Genomic DNA, 19,471 nt, shown 5'->3' on the forward strand with positions numbered 1-19,471 from the left:
TACTGTAATTGTAACGCTACTGCACACAATTTACAAACGTCACACAACTAACTCCATAGACAGTCCTCATGGTGTCGTCATAGTGTTGCATTTGTGTATTGGCAGCAGCGGGTTCGAACTCTGTCTCAGGCACTCGCACGAGTTTTAAATGTGGTGCTGCTATGTGTCTGCGTATGTTCGTGCAGAGGTTCAATTACAAATGACAGGAATGAGAGTGTATTTGGAGGTACGAACTAGATAAGTCGTCTGAACTAATATTCGTAGCGGGTGGTCCACTTTTGTACTGATACTCTTTCTCTCACACTTTTATTAACAGTTCTGCGCAATGTTGTTCCATCATGATGAAATGAGTTCGAACAACCGTTAGTATACTGCCCAGTCCACTTAATTATGTCACAATAACTACTCCATGCGGAGGACGTACTTGTGGATGGTACAGTTTCACCGGATATTTTTGTTGTTCACTTTCGAATCGACAAGTGGTCCTTATATTCACTCATACAGTGAGTAGCAGTCGACAGCGCCTCTGTGATGTACACGCCGTTTGCCACCGCAGTTGACTTTGGCGATTCGTTTTCCCTTTCTCAAAGTTCTCACGCTGAGGTCTACATATATTTGCACTGCCCAACAAAAAAAGTCAAACTCCCAAAAGGAGAGGACGTGACCAAAAGAAACTTCACGGGTTGAAAAGGTATGTGACGTTATTAAAGTGATTACAATATCGAAACAAATTACGAAGAATTTGGCAGTATGAGCCCACTTATCAGTGCAACGTCGAACCCTCTCTGACCTGGATGTATGCACTGACTCGGTTGGGAAAGGTGTCATAAAGTCGTTGTACTCTCTCCTGAGACACGCTGATCCACAACTCCTCTAACTGATCCTCGATATCCTCGATGAAGCACTGGGACGGAGGTGGCGCCCGATTGGTTGATTGGTTGATCTGGGGGAGGGGACCAAACAGCGAGGTCATCGGTCTAATCGGATTAGAGAAGCATGGGGAAGGAAGTCGGTTGTGCCTTTTCAAAGGAAGCATCCCGACATTTGCCTGAAGTGTTTTAGCGAAATCACGTAAAACCTAAATTAGGATGGCCGGATGTGGGTTTGAAGCGTCGTCCTCCCGAATACGAGTCCAGTGTCCTAACCACTTCGCCACCTCCCTCGGTTAGGTGACCGAGCAAGCCTCACACCCTTGCTGGCCGCCGGAGTACCTCAATATCACGCAGACTGTTCAAAGAAAAATGTGTCGTGTATGTACGAGCACTGTCCAGTTGACAAGTGGCACCACGATATTGGCACATGGGAGGTATCGGTAACACCTGAGATCGCAGGATGCCCATGACGTACTGTTGTGCCATCACTGTTACCAATCGCTACCAACCATGACCTGAAATCAAATCGTACGGCTCTCCACATGATTACGCCACGAGTAACACCGCTGTCCCTCCCCAAAACATTGGGAGAATGGGTCCTCAGCCTAGTTTGCCACTGTACTCGCTGGCGACAAACAACCAGGGCGGTGCAAAACCTCGATTCATCGCTGAACCTACGTGTGGGACGGTAATTTCCTATTCTTTCGGCTGCTGGACTCCGATCTATGGTCCGGGGTGACACACAGTGTTGCAGACAGTCCACTTGTTGTCCTGGAAAAGCAGAAGTAGATGTGATGGGGTTACGTTGTGTTTGGCGCACATACAGCGATCCTTCCTTGAGGTGGTCAGATGTGATCGACCAGAACCTTGACGACCAGTATGTCAGCCCTCATCCCCTTGCAATCCAACTCTGAGCGCCACACAAATCTTGATACTGCACGATTTATCCAGGTGGGCAAACAGAGAACCACAGTGAGGTCCCTTTCTAACTCCGTTAGGTGCTCATGGCGCTGTGTCACTCAAGTATGTGCCCTATCTGTATCCTTCATAGTGATCAGTCTACATCTGACACTGTTCATGAGCCGTATATACCCTATTATGCCTCGTTAAAAGGCTAAACACAAGCACCGCTAATGCACTCTGTGTGTGTTCTACCTGTCATGCTCACCGATGGGGAGTACATGTAGGAAATTTGTCAGACAGTGTATTTTCTGGCATTTAATCGAGACGCCATTAGTTATGTGTAGCTATTTTTGTTCCACTCTTCCCCCCACCTCCCTCCCCCGCGTGAATTATGGACCTTGCTGTCGGTCGGGTGGCTTGCGTGCCTCAGCGATATCTTAGGTGCTACCACAACGGAGGGGTGTCTGTTGAGAGGCCAGACGTGTGGTTCCTGAAGAGGGGAAGCAGCCTTTTCAATAGCTGCAGGACCAACAGTCTGCTTGATTGACTGTTCAGGCGTTGTAACATCAACCAAAACGGTCATGCAGTACTGGTACTGCGAACGACTGAAAGCGAGGGGAAACTACAACCGTAATTTTTTCCGAGGACCTGATGGTTAAATGATGACGACGTCCTCTTGAGTATAATGTTCCGGATGAAAAATAGTCCCCCATTCGGATCCCTAGGCGGGGACTACTCAGAAGGATGTCGTCGTCAGGAAAAACACTCGGAGCGTGGAATGTTAGATCCGTTAATCTGGCAGGTAGGTTAGAAAATTTGACAAGGGAAATGAATAGGATGAAGATAGATATAGTGGCAATTAGTGAAGATGGTGGCAGAAGGAACAGGACTTCTGGCCAGGAGAATACAGGCTTATAAACACAAAAGAAGGGTAATGCACGTGTAGGTTCAATGATGAACAAGATGTGTATGTGAATTTCTAAGGGACCAAACTGCTGACGTCATCGTCCCTAGACTTACACACTACTTAAACTATCTTATGCTAAGAACAACACACACACCCATGCCCGAGGGAGGACTCGAGCCTCCGGCGGGAGGGGCCGCGCAATCCTTGACATGGCGCCTCTAATCGCGCGGCCACTCCGCGCAGCAATGAACAAGAAAATATGAACGCGGGTAATCTACTACGAACGCATTATCGTAGCCAAGATAGACACAAAGTCCACATCTGTCCCAGTAGTATAAGTTTATATGCCAACTAGTTCCGCAGATGAAAAGAATGAAGAACTTTCTGATCAGATAAAAGAAACTATTCGATTAGTAAAGAGAGAGGAAAATTTAATTGTGATGTGGGGCTGGACTTCGATAGTAGGAAAAGGAAGAGAAGAAAAAATAATAGATGAATGTGGACTGGGTGAAAGAAATTAAAGAGGAAGAATTTTGCACAGAGCATGATTTAATCATCGCTAACACTTGATTTCAGAATCACGAAAGAAGGTTGTATACATGGAAGAGGCCTGGAGACAACAGAAAGCTTCAGATTGATTATATAACAGTAAGGTAGATATTTCGGAACCAGCTATTACCGTCTGGATATACACTGCCCGAAAAAAAGATAAAAAATTAAAGTGATTAAAGTTTCAAAAACTCTTTGTGGCATGTAGAACAGTCATCAGAATGCACTAGTGAAAGTTCCTGGCAAATTAAAACTGTGTGCCGGACCGAGACTCGGACTTAGGACCTTTGCTATTCACGGGCAAGTGCTCAACTGCAAATCCTTTCTTCCAAGAGTGCTTGTTCTACAAGGTTCACAGGAGAGGTACTGTGAAGCTTGGAAAGTAGGAGACGAGGTACTAGCAGAATCAAAATTGTGAGGACGGGTCGTGAGTCGTGCTTGGGTAGCTCAGTCGGTAGGGCACTTTCCTGCGAAAGGCAGAGTCTCGATCCGCCACGTAGTTTTCATCTACCACGAAATTTCATACCAGCGCACACTCCGTTGCAGAGTGAAAATTTCATTCTGCACTAGTGTTGGCCGCGTTCGGTGTTGTTAACACGCCTGGTAGGGTGCAGAAGGGCCGTGAACAGCGTCAAGTTTTAAGTGATCCCTGTGAAGGATACGGAGATACCATGTTTTCCTGTGGGACTGCGTCATCTACAGCTGGCAGAGAATCGCCGTATTTGTGCACCAAGCACGTCGTAATTCCATCACGTCTGTGCAAGTAATGAACTCCTTCCAACATTCTTTGTCATCTCGCACCATCGTTTGAAAACTAGCAGAAGTCGGATTGTGGCTGTACCATCACATGCATACACTGGTGTTAACACCACAACACAAACCTCTTTGTGTGGCGTGGTTACGTGACTGGTAAGTAGAGTCCGTTGAGAAGTAGTGTCTTATTGTATTCAGTGATGAATCGCAGTTCTGTACTGTTCTGGATTAAATATGATGATCTCCATAGAGCAAATCATCATTTCATCATTTGATTTGGGCCTTTGTCCCACTTCAACGCGGGGTCGGCCTTGTTACTATGGATTTGGCGATGTTAGTGTCGGAGGGTGGCCGGATGACGTTCCTGTCGCCACCCTGTACCCCCTGTGATGGAGTTAGTGTACCCCAGCTGTCTGCATCTAGTGTAAGCCAGGAAATAGTTCGAACGTTGCCAAATGTCTGCAAGTCGTGTAAGTGAGGCTGAACATGGGGGACCAGCCCAGTATTCGCCTAGTGGGGTGTGGAAAACCGCCTAAAAACCACATCCAGGCTGGCCCGCACACCGGCCCTCGTCGTTAATCCGCCGGGCGGGTTGAATTCAGGGCCGGCGAGCCTACCCGAGTCCAGGAAGCAGCGCAATAGTGCTCTTGGCTAACCTGGGGGGTGTTCTCCGCAGAGCAAGTGAAATCAGAAAATTAACATTACCTGAAATTCTAGCTATCAACAAACATCAATCCCAGAATCCTGACTGACTCTTTAATCATCAAATACTGTGTCGGCTATAATTATCGTGTGCCACAGAAACTTGATAATATGCTTAATGCGTTAATGGGGTACCAATTTAGGCTTGTGGTCGTCAGGTGCAGAGCTGGCGTTGATCGTTGTTTGTATGACGGTATGACACCCACGCTGCCATTTGCCAAGCCATAACATGAGTGAGCAGTATGGTTATCGAGAAGAGAGCCCGTGTGAAACTGTTTTATGTAAACGGATGCAATTACAGTGCTGTACTGAGAGAATACCGCCGACTGTAAAGTCTGAGAAGAGGGCCGATGACATTAAATTGTTTAAAGAAGATTATAATGAAATTCGAAAACACTGGTGAGCTTGGTGTGGCGCCTGGAAGAGGTAGGCATCCCGCTGACTGCTACAACTGACCGCGCAACGCATGCCTCGGATAGTGCTGGCGCTCATGCAGCTTTATGAGAATTGTACATCCCATGATCAACAGTACGGAAAGGTTTGCAGTCTATTTTACACTGGAACACATACAAGATCCAGGAGAGAGCGAGATGGTGCAGTATCTAGCACACTGCAGTCGCATTCGGGAGGACGACGGTTCGAACCCGTGTCCGGCCATCCTAATTTGGTTTTCCGTGATTTCCCTAAATCGCTTCAGGCAAATGCCGGAATGGTTGCTTTTAAAGGGCACAGTCGACTTCCTTCCCCATCCTTTCCTAATCCAATGGGACCAATGACCTTACTGTTTAGTCCCATTCCCTCCTCCCCACCACCCAAATCAATCAACCACCAACAAGATCCAGACGGTGCAGCAACTGAAACCTCATGATCCGCAGCAACGTTCTGAATTTGCTCTTCGATTTCTGGCAGGGATCGAAGTTGATGAAATGTGGTCGGGCAGTATTCGGTGGTCTAACGAGACACATTTTACACTACAGGATGACGTGAATACACGGAACTACAGGGCTATTACAAATGATTGAAGCGATTTCATAAATTCACTGCAGCTCCATTCATTGACATATGGTTACGACACACTACAGATACGTAGAAAAACTCATAAAGTTTTGTTCGGCTGAAGCCGCACTTCAGGTTTCTGCCGCCAGAGTGCTCGAGAGCGCAGTGAGACAAAATGGCGACAGGAGCCGAGAAAGTGTATGTCGTGTTTGAAATGCACTGACATCAGTCAGTCATAACAGTGCAACGACACTTCAGACGAAGTTCAATAAAGATCCACCAACTGCTAACTCCATTCGGCGATGGTATGCGCAGTCTAAAGCTTCTGGATGCCTCTGTAAGGGGAAATCAACGGGTCGGCCTGCAGTGAGCGAAGAAACGGTTGAACGCGTGCGGGCAAGTTTCACGATAAAGCAAGCAGGGAGCTAAACGTACCACAGCCGACGGTTTGGAAAATCTTACGGAAAAGGCTAAAGCAGAAGCCTTACCGTTTACAATTGCTACAAGCACTGACACCCGAGGACAAAGTCAAACGCTTTGAATTTTCGGCGCGGTTGCAACAGCTCATGGAAGAGGATGCGTTCAGTGCGAAACTTGTTTTCAGTGATGAAGCAACATTTTTTCTTAATGGTGAAATGAACAGACACAATGTGCGAATCTGGGCGGTAGAGAATCCTCACGCATTCGTGCAGCAAATTCGCAATTCACCAAAAGTAACGTGTTTTGTGCAATCTCACAGTTGAAAGTTTACGGCCCCTTTTTCTTCTGCGAAAAAAACGTTACAGGACACGTGTATCTGGACATGCTGGAAAATTGGCTCATGTCACAACTGGAGACCGACAGCGCCCACTCCATCTTTCAACAGGATGGTGCTCCACCGCACTTCCATCATGATGTTCGGCATTTCTTAAACAGGAGACTGGAAATCCGATGGATCGGTCGTGGTGGAGATCATGATCAGCAATTCATGTCATGGCCTCCACGCTCTCCCGACTTAACCGCATGCGATTTCTTTCTGTGGGGTTATGTGAAAGATTCAGTGTTTAAACCTCCTCTACCAAGAAACGTGCCAGAACTGCGAGCTCGCATCAACGATGCTTCCGAACTCATTGATGGGGACATGCTGCGCCGAGTGTGGGAGGAACTTGATTATCGGCTTGATGTCTGCCGAATCACTAAAGGGGCACATATCGAACATTTGTGAATGCCTAAAAAAACTTTTTGAGTTTTTGTATGTGTGTGCAAAGCATTGTAAAAATATCTCAAATAATAAAGTTATTGTAGAGCTGTGAAATCGCTTCAATAATTTGTAATAACCCTGTATTTGGGGTACTGTTAAACCGCGTGTAGTGCACGAAGAGCCATTGCACTCGCTGTATGTGACTGTGTGGTGAGGATTCACAAGCCCTTGGACAGCAAGTGATTCCTGCTTTGGAAGAGTGCAGCTGTGTGGATACCATTCATTTCATGCAAGGTGGGGCCACACCTCAAGTCGCTCGTCCAGTGAAAGATTTGCTTAATGCAACCTTCCACGAACGTGTTTTATGCAGAGGTTGGCATGGCCTGGTAGATCACCTGGTGTGACTCGGTGTGAATTTTGGCCCCTGGGATTCGTAGAAGAACGTGTTTACATGGGTCACGTTCGGTCTTTATCTGATCCAACGCCCAGTATACAGGAACACATTGCTCCGATTCCACCAGAAGTGCTGCGAGCAGTTGTCGATCACTTCGTTTCGCAATTGCAGGTCGTCGACGCCTTCGGCGTTCGTTTTGAACAAATTTTGTAAGCGCTGGTTAATAATGAAAGCAACATTATGTCTTTCTGAATTGTTTGACCTTTTCTGTCCACATCCCGTTCCTAATCTATTTCACATGGAAAATTTTTTATACGTCTTTCTTGCATTCGCAGAGCGAAATTTCCACCTGGTGTCCACAACTGGAACTAATGTTTTTTTTCCAACGTAAATCGATTCCGCATTAATGCGTTAGAATGTCTACTAAGCTTCATTGCCATACGATAGCTACAGTCCACACTGTAACTCTATGAGTAGCTTCACTTTAATTATAACCGCTCGGTACAAATACATTTCATCATTTGCGCTTACTAACGTAGCAGCACCTAGTAAATATTTTTCTTACCATGTGATGCTTGTTTTAAATACTACAACTGTACCTCACCCGCATTCTTATGAGTCCTCCCTCCCCTTTGCCCTCCCCCCTTTTATCTATTTCCACATATCATAGTAGTCTAGTAGTCTGCAACAGTACTCACTTGTGTACTGTTTTGGCCTCTCCATTCTTATACTTTTAACTTCTTAGTGTAATGTAATACAAGGTTAATTTTACCATAGCTCCCTCATGTATCGGTACGCACGAGGCAGCTTGCGCTGTCTAATGAGTATATGTTCCAAAACGCCGCGCATAAAAACGGGATCCTTGCGGAACTCGTACCTCGGGTTCTGTTGGTGATGGAAAGGTAGAGTTAAATGTTTTGGATAGCCCTTGGGGTTGGGATCATTTGTATACTTAATAGAAGGATCGTCTTAGGGCCACTATCCTACAGTAAAGATTCGAAATATGAATGTTGCACTCTTCCTCCTCTTAGAAAATTTTTATTTTTATTTTTTGCGTTTGATGTGGTCTAAGGTAGAGACAGCATTAGTCCACGGGTGGTGCCTTAGAAAACCCGAAAAAACGGAATTTTTACAATTTCTTCGTAACAAAGCCGAGCCACGTATTCCGAGGCAGCTATGCACAACAAATCGCTTAAATTCGTAAGATCCCGATCTCGAATAATCTTGACAGTTTTACCGATGTCTTTATCCGTTTCCAAGCTACAGAGGTTCAGAGTTACCTTACACGTACACATAAAATAAGCACACAAAATCCGGTGTGAGTCGAAATCTAAATAATAAATAACCGCAGAAAAAAGAGAGTGCAACATTCACGTTATATTTATCTAGAAGTGACATCTTTTCGTTATCAAAAATATTTTTCCGCTATCGAGAAACACCCCAAAAACATAGTTTTTGGGTACCAAAACCGAGCCGCTGATTTCGTAACGGCTACGCACAGCAAATGGGTGTAATTTTTACGATATATTCCTAAGACCCCGATCTCTAACAACGTTGAAAATTTTCTTGATATCTTTGTCCGTTTCCGAGATATATAGGCTCAAATGAACCCTATTTGTAGGCGTAAAATACGCACGTAAAATACGGTGTGAGGAGAAAACGCAGCTTATGAAATGACATAGCACGGAGAAAAATGCTGTAAAGTGCTTGTTATTGTCACAAGGGTTCCGGGACGCCCATGTTGCAGTACTGAAGTACAAATAAAATTTTTGTGATTGTAGTATCCGGTCTGTGGTGTAAAATTAGTTTTGCGTTATTTCAGATTCACGTAAGCAAACAATCTGAATTTTACTGACCGATGATGTTCTCATATAAGTGACATGCTCTGCCGTGGCATGGAAAAGAAGGGAACCAGCGGGAAAAAGGTCCTATCGGAGGATAAAAAAGGAGAATATGCTCATGTTTACTGAAAGACTGACTTAAAAGTGTGATACCAGCTGCCTCATTCTACCTTCCTCAGCAGCTTTAAAAATTTTCCGAAAAATTTTGGCATACGAACATATTCGCGCCTTTTTACTCTGATATGGAAACAGTCCCAGAGGGAAAGAGACAGAAAAGTCGTAAATACTATAAGATAGTAAACAGTAATTGCGATGTAGAAAGAGCGAAGTTGACAATGGTAGTGCGAGAGAAAGAAAGGGAAACAACAACAGTGGAATATAGCTCACAATGACAAAACAGTACTACGAAAAGAATAAAGAAGACAGTGTCAGTGAGACATGATAAAAGAGAAGGAGAAATTGGAAGCGAGTGAGAGGTGAGAGCCAGTGATGATGAGATACAGCCTATGGCAATGACAACGAGGAGGAAGAGATATTGACAGTGAGAAGAGACAGCAGCAGTGGGAAGGAATGAATGAGGTAGCAACAGTAAGATAACGCAAGAGGAAGACAGCGACAACGAGAGGAGATAGTGACTCTGACACGGAGACGGTGACAGTTACTTAAACACAAGGATAGAATGACATTGAGTTGAACTGAACGAGTGAGTGAGAATGGGTAAGTGGGAGTAGATGAGTACGAGAGACTTACGCAGTGTTTTAGTGACGAGTTACGATTAGTGGTGCTCGTGGGAATGAGATGCGAGCTGTATGTTAAAAAGAGCACGAGTTTGTTCGCATCCCAAAATTTTTGGAAAAATTTTTAAGGGCGCTGACGAGGGTAGAATGAGGCAGCTGGTACCCCACTTTTCAGACAGATTCCTTTAAACACGAACATATTCGTCTTATTGTGTTTGTTTCAACATGCTTGTGTTCCTCTTATTAAACCACAGTCGTAAAAGGTCACACATCAATGGAAAAACGATCTTTCTACTGCTATAAACTTTCACTGGTGTTACGTGGCACATCTGTTTAGTCCTACGTTGTCTGAGGATAGCCGAAAACTATATCATATCGAACTACAAAATATATATTATTGTGGAACACCAATAATGTGTATTTCAGTTTTTAATATATCTATGTTGCTCCAAGTTCAAATGTTCAAAATGTGTGTGAATTCCTAAGGGACCAAACTGCTTACTACTTAAACTGACTTATTCTAAGAACAACACTCACATCCATGCCCGAGGGAGGATTCGAACCTCCGGCGGAAGGTGCCGCGTGCCTTGCTCCAACTACCGATGGAATATTTAATAAATGTTATTAATTTTTCAAAGAGATTGGTCCTAATTCTAGTTGCTTAAAATTTGGATTGTCTTCATCGTATCCGTCTGCTTCCTCAAATGAACTATTTGATCCTGTTTCTGCTAACAAATGTAGAAAAAAGAAATATTAAACATACATGCAGTATGTGAATTATCAGTCGTATTATAATCATTCGGCTTCATTTCTGTAGTACGAGGTGCATTCAAGTTCTAAGGCCTCCGATTTTTTTTCTCCGGACTGGAAAGAGATAGAAACATGCGAATTGTTTTAAAAAGAGGCCGCGTTCATTGTCAATACGTCCCAGAGATGGCAGCACTGAACGGCAGATGGAATTTTACCGCCAGCGGCGAGAATGAGAACTGTTTTAAATACTTAAAATGGCGACGTTTTCCTTACTTGAACAGCGTGCAATCATTCGTTTTCTGAATTTGCGTGGTGTGAAACCAATTGAAATTCATCGACAGTTGAAGGAGACATGTGGTGATGGAGTTATGGATGTGTCGAAAGTGGGTTCATGGGTGCGACAGTTTAATGAAGGCGGAACATCGTGTGACAAACCGAAACAACCTCGGGCTCGAAAAGCCGGTCTGACGACATGATCGAGAAAGTGGAGAGAGTTGTTTTGGGGGATTGCCGAATGACTGTTGAACAGATCGCCTCCAGAGTTGGCATTTCTGTGGGTTCTGTGCACACAATCTTGCATGACGACCTGAAAATGCGAAAAGTGTCATCCAGGTGGGTGCCACGAATGCTGACGGACAACCACATGGCTGCCCGTGTGGCATGTTGCCAAGCAATGTTGACGCGCAACGACAGCATGAATGGGACTTTCTTTTCGTCGGTTTTGACAATGGATGAGATGTGGATGCCATTTTTCAATCCAGAAACAAAGCGCCAGTCAGCTCAATGGAAGCACACAGATTCACCGCCACCAAAAAAATTTCGGGAAACCGCCAGTGCTGAAAAAATGATGGTGTCCATGTTCTGGGACAGCGAGGGCGTAATCCTTACCCATTGCGTTCCAAAGGGCACTATGGTAACAGGTGTATCCTACAAAAATGTTTTGAAGAACAAATTCCTTCCTGCACCGCAACAAAAACGTCCGGGAAGGTCTGCGCGTGTGCTGTTTCACCAAGACAACGCACCCGCACATCGAGCTAACGTTACGCAACAGTTTCTTCGTGATAACAACTTTGAAGTGATTCCTCATGCTCCCTACTCACCTGACCTGCCTCCTAGTGAAAGACACTCTCCGTGGCCGCACATTCACCAGCCGTGCTGCTATTGCCTCAGCAATTTTCTAGTGGTCAAAACAGACTCCTAAAGAAGCCTTCGCCGCTGCCATGGAATCATGGCGTCAGCGTTGTCAAAAATGTGTACGTCTGCAGAGCGATTACGTCGAGAAGTAACGCCAGTTTCATCGATTTCGGGTGAGTAGTTAATTAGAAAAAAAATCGGAGGCCTTAGAACTTGAATGCACCTCGTATGTTGTGCAGTGGTTGGGTTTCCTGCCTGTCGTTTCAATCCGCTCCAGATAATTTTAATTATATTGTTGGCGTTTCTAAGATATGTCTTGATGTGCATATTCATGTACCGTGAAAATACTTTTCTGAATATATTGCAGTAATTGTTGCTGATAGCCAGTAATACAGTATCTCTATTATCCTGAGAATTACATTATGTAAATTTCCTTTGCCACTGTCAAGATATTTGCGTTCATTTGTTATTTGGCTTTTTGTCTCTGTTTTCTTTTTTCTTTAATTTCACTTTCTTTATTTATTTGCTCTACTTTGATTTTCCACCGCTGTCGTTATCCTGTTCTTTCCATATTTTACTGCCCACTCAAAACTAGTGGTGTCCCCAGGGATTGTACTGCAGACTACGCCTGTTGGCCTGGCCGCCTACATCCTGGAGAAATTCTCCACCTGGACAGACCCATCTTGGAAGACTCTACCCGATGGAGGTCTGACGAAGAAGTACGACCTGACGGACCTGCTGGATAACGTTATGATCTACTGGGTCACCAATTCAATTAACACCGCCGTAAGATTGTACTCTGAATTCTATGGGAAAGCAGCAAGAGTCGGCCGAAAGAGAGTGTGAGTATTGCTATTACCCTTTTGTGAAGCACCTTAAGGCAGAAAATCATTCGTCTACGTTGTGCTTGCACGTATCCAAACTCGAACCTACGATTTTCCAAATACAGGGTGACACGGAATAACGAGAATGTTTGAAATGAGTAGTGGCATCCATGGGTAGGCGGCAGCACTGCGGGTTCGTGACAGTTAGCGAGTAAACAGTCCGACATGTCAGTAATCATGGACCAGTGGAACGGACAACACCGTGCGTTAGCCATACGAATTTTTTATTAAAAAAATGATAGTTTGGTAGCGGCGCAGAGGTAATTTCGACGTTTTTATAATTTAGGACGTCATGATGCCGTTCCGTCCACACACGCGATAAAATGTTGGGTTAATAACTTTGAAGAGACTGGATTTGCCCTCAAGAAGAAACCAACAGGACGACCAAGAAATGTGTATTCTCCAGCGAACATTGATGTTGTACGTGAGTCTGTCTTACGGAGCCCACGGCGTTCAATTCGTAAGCAAGCGGCAGTGGTTGGAATGTCGCCGGAGAGTGTTGGCAGAATTCTTCATCTTCATTTAAAATTTCATCCATACAAACAACTGAAGGACAACGATTACCGGTTACGATTAGGATTCTGTCAACAAATGATAAAATTAAACAATGACGATGAATTTCTACACAAGTCGTAGATCTCAGATGAGGCACATTTTCATCCCACAGGTTATGTGAATAAACAGAACTATCGTTCCTGGACAAACACAAATCCTAATGACGTTCATGAGCGCCCTTTACATGCTAGTAAAGAGACAGTATGATGTGGCGTTTCATCACATGGGATTGTCGGACCGTATTTTTTCGCAAATGGACAGAGAAACACAATAAATGTCAACGCCGATCGTTACACCTGCATTGAACAACTTTCCAAACGCTGAAGAAGCCGGGTTTCAAAAGGACGGAGCGACATTACACACTGCACGGCAACCAATGACATATGTGCGAGGATTGTTTGGCAACCGTGCGATCTCAAGATTCGGTAACATTCCCTGGCCAGCTAGATCGCCAGATTTATCCGTTTGTCATTTTTTCTTGTGGGGGTACCTCAAGAGCAAAATCTACGCGACTCGACCAAGAATCCTGGATGAGTTAAAACAGAGAATTCTGGGTTAAATCCACAGCATCCCGGCTGAGATGTTGCAGCGGTCAATGAGGAATCTCAACAGAAGATTTCACGAATGTATTCGTACAGGAGGACGGCATTTAAGGACGTAATTTCTAAAAAATGATAAATGTCATCAATGTTTCGTAAATGGCAAAGTTGTAAGGTTTCAATTACCATGAATGAAATTTCTTTCCTTCATGGCTTCTAGTTTTAACTGGAATGTGGAAATGTTCCCCTTTTTCTGTGTCACCCTGTATTATTTGTCCATAAGGACAGCTGTAAGCGTACGAGTTTTGACAGAAGGCTGATCCCTTTTCCTAAGACCGTTTGAAAGTGTAGTTTGTGACAGAGAATAAAGGTACTTTGAGAAACTAAAGTCTTAACGGAATCTACGTTTGGTTCCGAATAGACTTCTCTACAAATGTTAGTTCTTGCCAAACGTGTTTCTGTAGCTAAAAACGAGATGTATATTCTGGTTAGCCAAGGCCCTTGATTGTACAGGGGATGACATTCTTTTAGGAAAGCTGCAATTTTGTGACACAGATTATGTCTCTCATACGTGTGTCGAGTCCTGTTTACGTAACGGGAAATGTAGAGTCCAATTAACGGGAAGCACAGCAGTAATAATGTAAAACTCAAAACTGAGGAACGTCAAGTATGGCTTTCTTCAGACACCTTAACTTGGCCCATTTCTGTTCTTTGTCGATACAGAACGGCTATTTTCAAGTGCAGATTACGCGCTCTTGCTAACTACGGAGCTATTTAGATTTCACACACTTCAGACGCAATAATAGTAGAATTGGCTTATGATATGTTCAACACAAGAATGACTCTTGATCTTGCAGTCAAAGAATATGGAAGTTCAATTGATTAACAACTAGTAGTAACTCGTTAGATATTAATCATCACACAATAAATGAAACTCCGTCGATGAAATCTGTGAAAGTCGGATAAAAATTTAAAAGGAAATGTACATACGAGCTGATCACAAGTTTTGTTAATCTTGAGTATCTCACTGTTCTGACATGCAGACAAGTGTGCTATGTTGTTGTTGTTGTTGTTGTGCCGCTCTTTATTCCGAAGACTGGTTTAGTGCAGCACCCCAGCTGCTCTACCCTGTGCAAGCCACTTCATCTCCGAATAACTACTGCAGCCTACCTGCTTCTGAATCTGCTTACTGTATTCATCTCTTGGTCTCCCTCTACAATTTTCACCCCCCACCCTTCACACTTCCCTTCAATACTAAATTTCTCATACCTTTCTGTCTCAGAATGTGTTCGACCTACCGATCCCTTCTTTTAGTCAAGTTGTGCCACAAATTTCTCCCCAGATCTGATCAGTACCTCCTCATTAATTACGCTATCAATCCATCTAATCTTTAACATTCTTCTGTAGCACCATATTTCAAATTGTTTTCCGGCTATGTTTCACTCCCACACATGGGTACATTCCAGACAGATATCTTCAGAAGACTTCCGAACACTTAATTCTATACTCGATGTTAGCAAATTTCTCTTCCTCAGAATTGCTTTCCTTATCATTGCCAGTTTACATTTTATATCCCGTCGCTCTCTTTTTTGGTTTTAGGAACCAAATGAAGAACACTTCTGGCAGCACCGTCACTGGCGAATCGCTTGGTTTTTCTCGCACACCGTCCTGATTGGCTCACTTCAGCGCTAATTACCACGGAAACGGTGGAATGTGTCGAATTCTTTTCTTAAGAATTGTTTCTCTGCAGGACAATTTGCAACACCCTTACAAGCTTTTCAGACTGCCTCTGACCACCCAGTATACGGGGAATCCCACTCAGCTCTGAAACCTCACATATTTCCGAAAAGGAACAAAGTGTGAAAAATGCAATTGGCCAGTAATGCACCTATGTGAAGAGCTCACACAATGGGCAGGGTTGCATAACCAATAAATATCAACGAACATCAATTTCAACACATATTTAGGTTCAGTAAATGCATATGGCTATTTTTTCATACAGAAATGAAAACCAGAGGTACAGTTAAAGATGGCAGACTTGGTTTCACCGTTGTAAACCTCATACACTGTGAAATATTAGACTTTAAAGGTTGGCAACGGCGCCTCTGTTTCTGCGTAATGCGCAGAATGAGAAACGCGAAAAAGCCGCCATCCAAGCTTAAATATTTCCGAGCGTTATTAAGCATCAAAATTCTGTACTCGGTTGAGGCATTCGCCGGTATCTCAGCACCAATAACTTCTGTTAATTGGTATATTCCAATGTAAATTGTTTGAAAAAAGTAAAGCAACGTAAAAAAAACAGCGTAGCTTAATCTGGTTGTAACCAATAGACCACTGGCTCGAATCTTGCCAGTCGGAGTCTTCTTATTTACTTTTTTTTAAAATTCTATATTTAATAACGACTGTAACTAATTTAACAGATATAAATTCAGCTTTTTAACAGAAATAGCATCTTTTTGAAATTACTGGTTGTGCTAACATAGATTAAAATTTGATACAGACTCGCGAAATGCCTTTTTGTTAAATGCATACATCAGTAATACTGTTGAGTCTCTAAAAATAGAAAGTAATTAATTTTCTATTTGATGTTTCTTATTTTTTATACCAAATTTTAATTTACTTTCAATTTGCATGCAAGCAGTAATGAAAAAAATTATTTTTATTTAAAATTATGATTCCTCTTTATTAATTAACATTTCCATTTGTTAATAAACATTGAACTCAAGTAACAATGAATGTTGCTAATGAAATTCGAACCAAAGACCTTGATGTTACAATCTGATTAAGCTAATGAGTTTTTCTCAGCTTCCGACGAATTCCATTACTAATTATGAAATTTTAACAGAGCTGGGAAATCTTCTAATCCTGAAAGGCGTTTTTCTCGAGTTTTTTTAGTACTGCTTCGTACTGCTGTAGGAAGTTGACAGCGTACACTGACCTTGAAATTCCAAAGTATGAAGGAAATGAGAAAGGGACATTGTTTAACTCCCCTTGTTAATACTGAAGCATTTCTATTTGCGTCCTCTAATGATCGTTTGCGGTGAGCGTATTAGTGTCCAATACTGGGTTGACAGCCTGCGTGTACTCTTGTGTTCCAGCATCGAGAAGTACCCGCCGACAGCCGTGGCGCAGTTCGAGAACGACCTCTTATTCACCCCCGAGTCGATGGCTCATGATGCCCACCCCAACCTGGTACGCTACAACGTCTTCAAGGGTGGACTTTTCGCGGCATTCGAGGAACCCAAAGTGCTGGCTGATGACGTGTGGGACTTCATCAAGTCGATACACATATAGTGTGTGTGTGTGTGTGTGTGTGTGTGTGTGTGTGTGTGTGTGTGTATGGGTTATGTGTGGCTGGAGTGTGGGAATAAATATCAGCCGATGTACACTATCTGATCATAAGTGTATGGACATCTATTACGGGACGATTATATGGGGTTGTCCAACCTTCGCTCTTATGACGGCAAACTCTGTTGGGGACACTTTCAATGAGGTGTCTGAATGTCTGCTGAGGACAGGCAGTCCATTAATCCTCAAGATCCGAAACCAGAGACGGCAGTGATGTTGGATGCTGCAGTCTGGAGCGAAGTAGTTCTAACTCGCCCCAAAGGTGTTCCCTTGGGTTCAGATTGGGACTCTGGGGAGGCTAGTCCATTTCGGTTATGTCGACGTCCACAAACCATTGCCTCACAGCTGCTGTTCTATGATGGGGTCCATTGTAGTGCAGATAGAGACAATCGTCCTCTCGGAACTGCTCCTCTACTGTACACACTACGCAGTGCTTTAAAATGTGCCCATATCCTTCCGCATTTAGCGTTTTCTTAAACACAGTAAGTGGATTACATCCTAACCTCAAAAAACAAGCCCACACCTTAACATCACATAGTCCATACTCCACTGTTAGCACTACATATGATACACAGTAATATTCTGCAGGCATTCTTCAAAGTCAAACCCAGCAATCGAACTGCCACAGGGCGAAGTGTCATTGACCATCCCAAAATACTCGTTTCCAATCTACCACTGTCTGCTGGCGTTACTCTTTGCACCATATTGTGTTGCTTACCGCTGACTGCTGAAATGTATGACTTGTGAGGAGCTGCTCGGCCATGATATGCCAATATTTTTAACTCTCTGTGCACAGTCATTGTACTAGCTAGAGTGCTGATAGCACTTTGGAACTCTCAAGTTATTCCTTCTGCTGATTTCATGCCATTCACAATTATCCGTGTCTGTCAGTAAAAGAGATCAATTAGGTCTTAGTTTAGCTGTGGTTGTTCCATTGCGATTGCACTTCGCAGTCACAAAACCAGCAGTCGAGATCGGCAGCTTTAGAAGAGTTGACATGTGCATGATGGATTTGTTACCCAACTGACATCGAATGACTGGTCCACATCCGAAGTCACACAGCCGTGCTGACTGACCCAGTCTACTGTCACTGCTTCTCTACTTTCTTTCTGGTGGGTCCGCTTCTCGTGACGTCTAGCAGTCAATTCCGTATTACGTAGGTGGTCTGGATACTTTTGATCAGATAGTGTACACCTTGGAAGGCACCTGCTGTAAACTGTGAATTTAAATGTATTCATCGTAATAAAATATTTCCCTTTTTAAGTGGATTGTGTCTGACGCTTTTTACTTCCCTCCTACGTTTGTTCATATTGCTGGCCATTGAAACTGCAGCACCAGGAAGGGCAACAAGCAACTAAATTTTTCTTGATGTGCGTCTTCAGCATAGTAGGAATAATGAGTGATTAAATTTATAGATGGTTTGGAGATGGAGAGTACGAAATATAGTACACGGAGACGGCCCCTCTGGCAGCTACAACAGCTCCAACCCAGCTCTGCATCGAGTTGAACTGAGATTGGATAACAGATATCGGCAAGTCTATGGATACTGTTTCATCTCTGTCCCACAGTTCGTCAATTGTCGTGACTGCCGAGTGGAGAGGTACCAGCGTCTCGGAAACTCATGAGCACATGTTTTCTTTGGATGGAAGATCTTGATAATGGTCTGGGTGGAGCAATGGTCAGATACCATCTATGTTGAGGTAGGTCAGGACAGCATGGGCTACATGTGGTCTCGCTTTACCTTGTAGAAAGATAACGTTACAGAGGCCTCTGAAATGGGGCACAACCACTAGCCTTACCACAGCACATATGTGACCCCTGTGGTCCATATTACTGGCTATACGAACTATAGGTGATTTGTGGTGTACCCAGCGGCATCTCATACCACTGCACCAGGAGCAGGGGCCATGTGATGACAACGAATGCAGCCTGGAAATATTCGTTTCCCTCGGGACCAAATATAGATACCGTACACTAATCGTGACTCTGTACGAAGAACCAGGATTCATCTCAAAAGACAATGTCGTGCCACTCTTCAGTCTAGTGTCGGTGCTGGGCCCATCACTGTTAGCTCACCTCTCTCTGCTTATATGTCAAGAGAAGCCGCAAAAGTGGTCACCTTACTGATGGCCAATGATTCTCCAGATGCTGTCGCACTGTCTGTATGGATACTTGTCTTGCTGCACACAACTCCACTTCCTGATTATCACGTCGATGTACAACACTGCATGACTGAGCAAATTGTATGGCTGTCCTCTTGTGCACTAGTTGCGCGGGGCCACTGATAACCTACATGGTGCTGAGTATGGTCCTACTGAACCTATCGATTGTATATTCTCATGAGCGCTGTGTGACCTCTGACAACAAATGCAACAATATCGAGGAACGATAAACCGTCGTCTGGGCAGGCCACGACTCTGCCATTGT

At 43.9% G+C, this 19,471-nt stretch overlaps 1 protein-coding gene across 1 annotated transcript in view; it reads left to right on the plus strand.

The window, feature by feature from the left end:
- Window positions 1-18,307, plus strand: part of LOC126474929 (juvenile hormone epoxide hydrolase 1-like) — a 108,607-nt gene extending 90,300 nt beyond the window's left edge. Inside the window, exons 5-6 of the mRNA XM_050102445.1 lie at window positions 12,326-12,560; window positions 16,795-18,307. Coding sequence (XP_049958402.1) covers window positions 12,326-12,560; window positions 16,795-16,990 — 431 coding nt within the window. The 3' untranslated portion in view covers window positions 16,991-18,307. The remainder of the gene's footprint in view (window positions 1-12,325; window positions 12,561-16,794) is intronic.
- Window positions 18,308-19,471: the final 1,164 nt, after the last annotated feature.

Source organism: Schistocerca serialis, chromosome 4, assembly GCF_023864345.2.
Source record: "Schistocerca serialis cubense isolate TAMUIC-IGC-003099 chromosome 4, iqSchSeri2.2, whole genome shotgun sequence".
Classification (NCBI taxonomy): Eukaryota; Metazoa; Arthropoda; class Insecta; order Orthoptera; family Acrididae; genus Schistocerca; species Schistocerca serialis.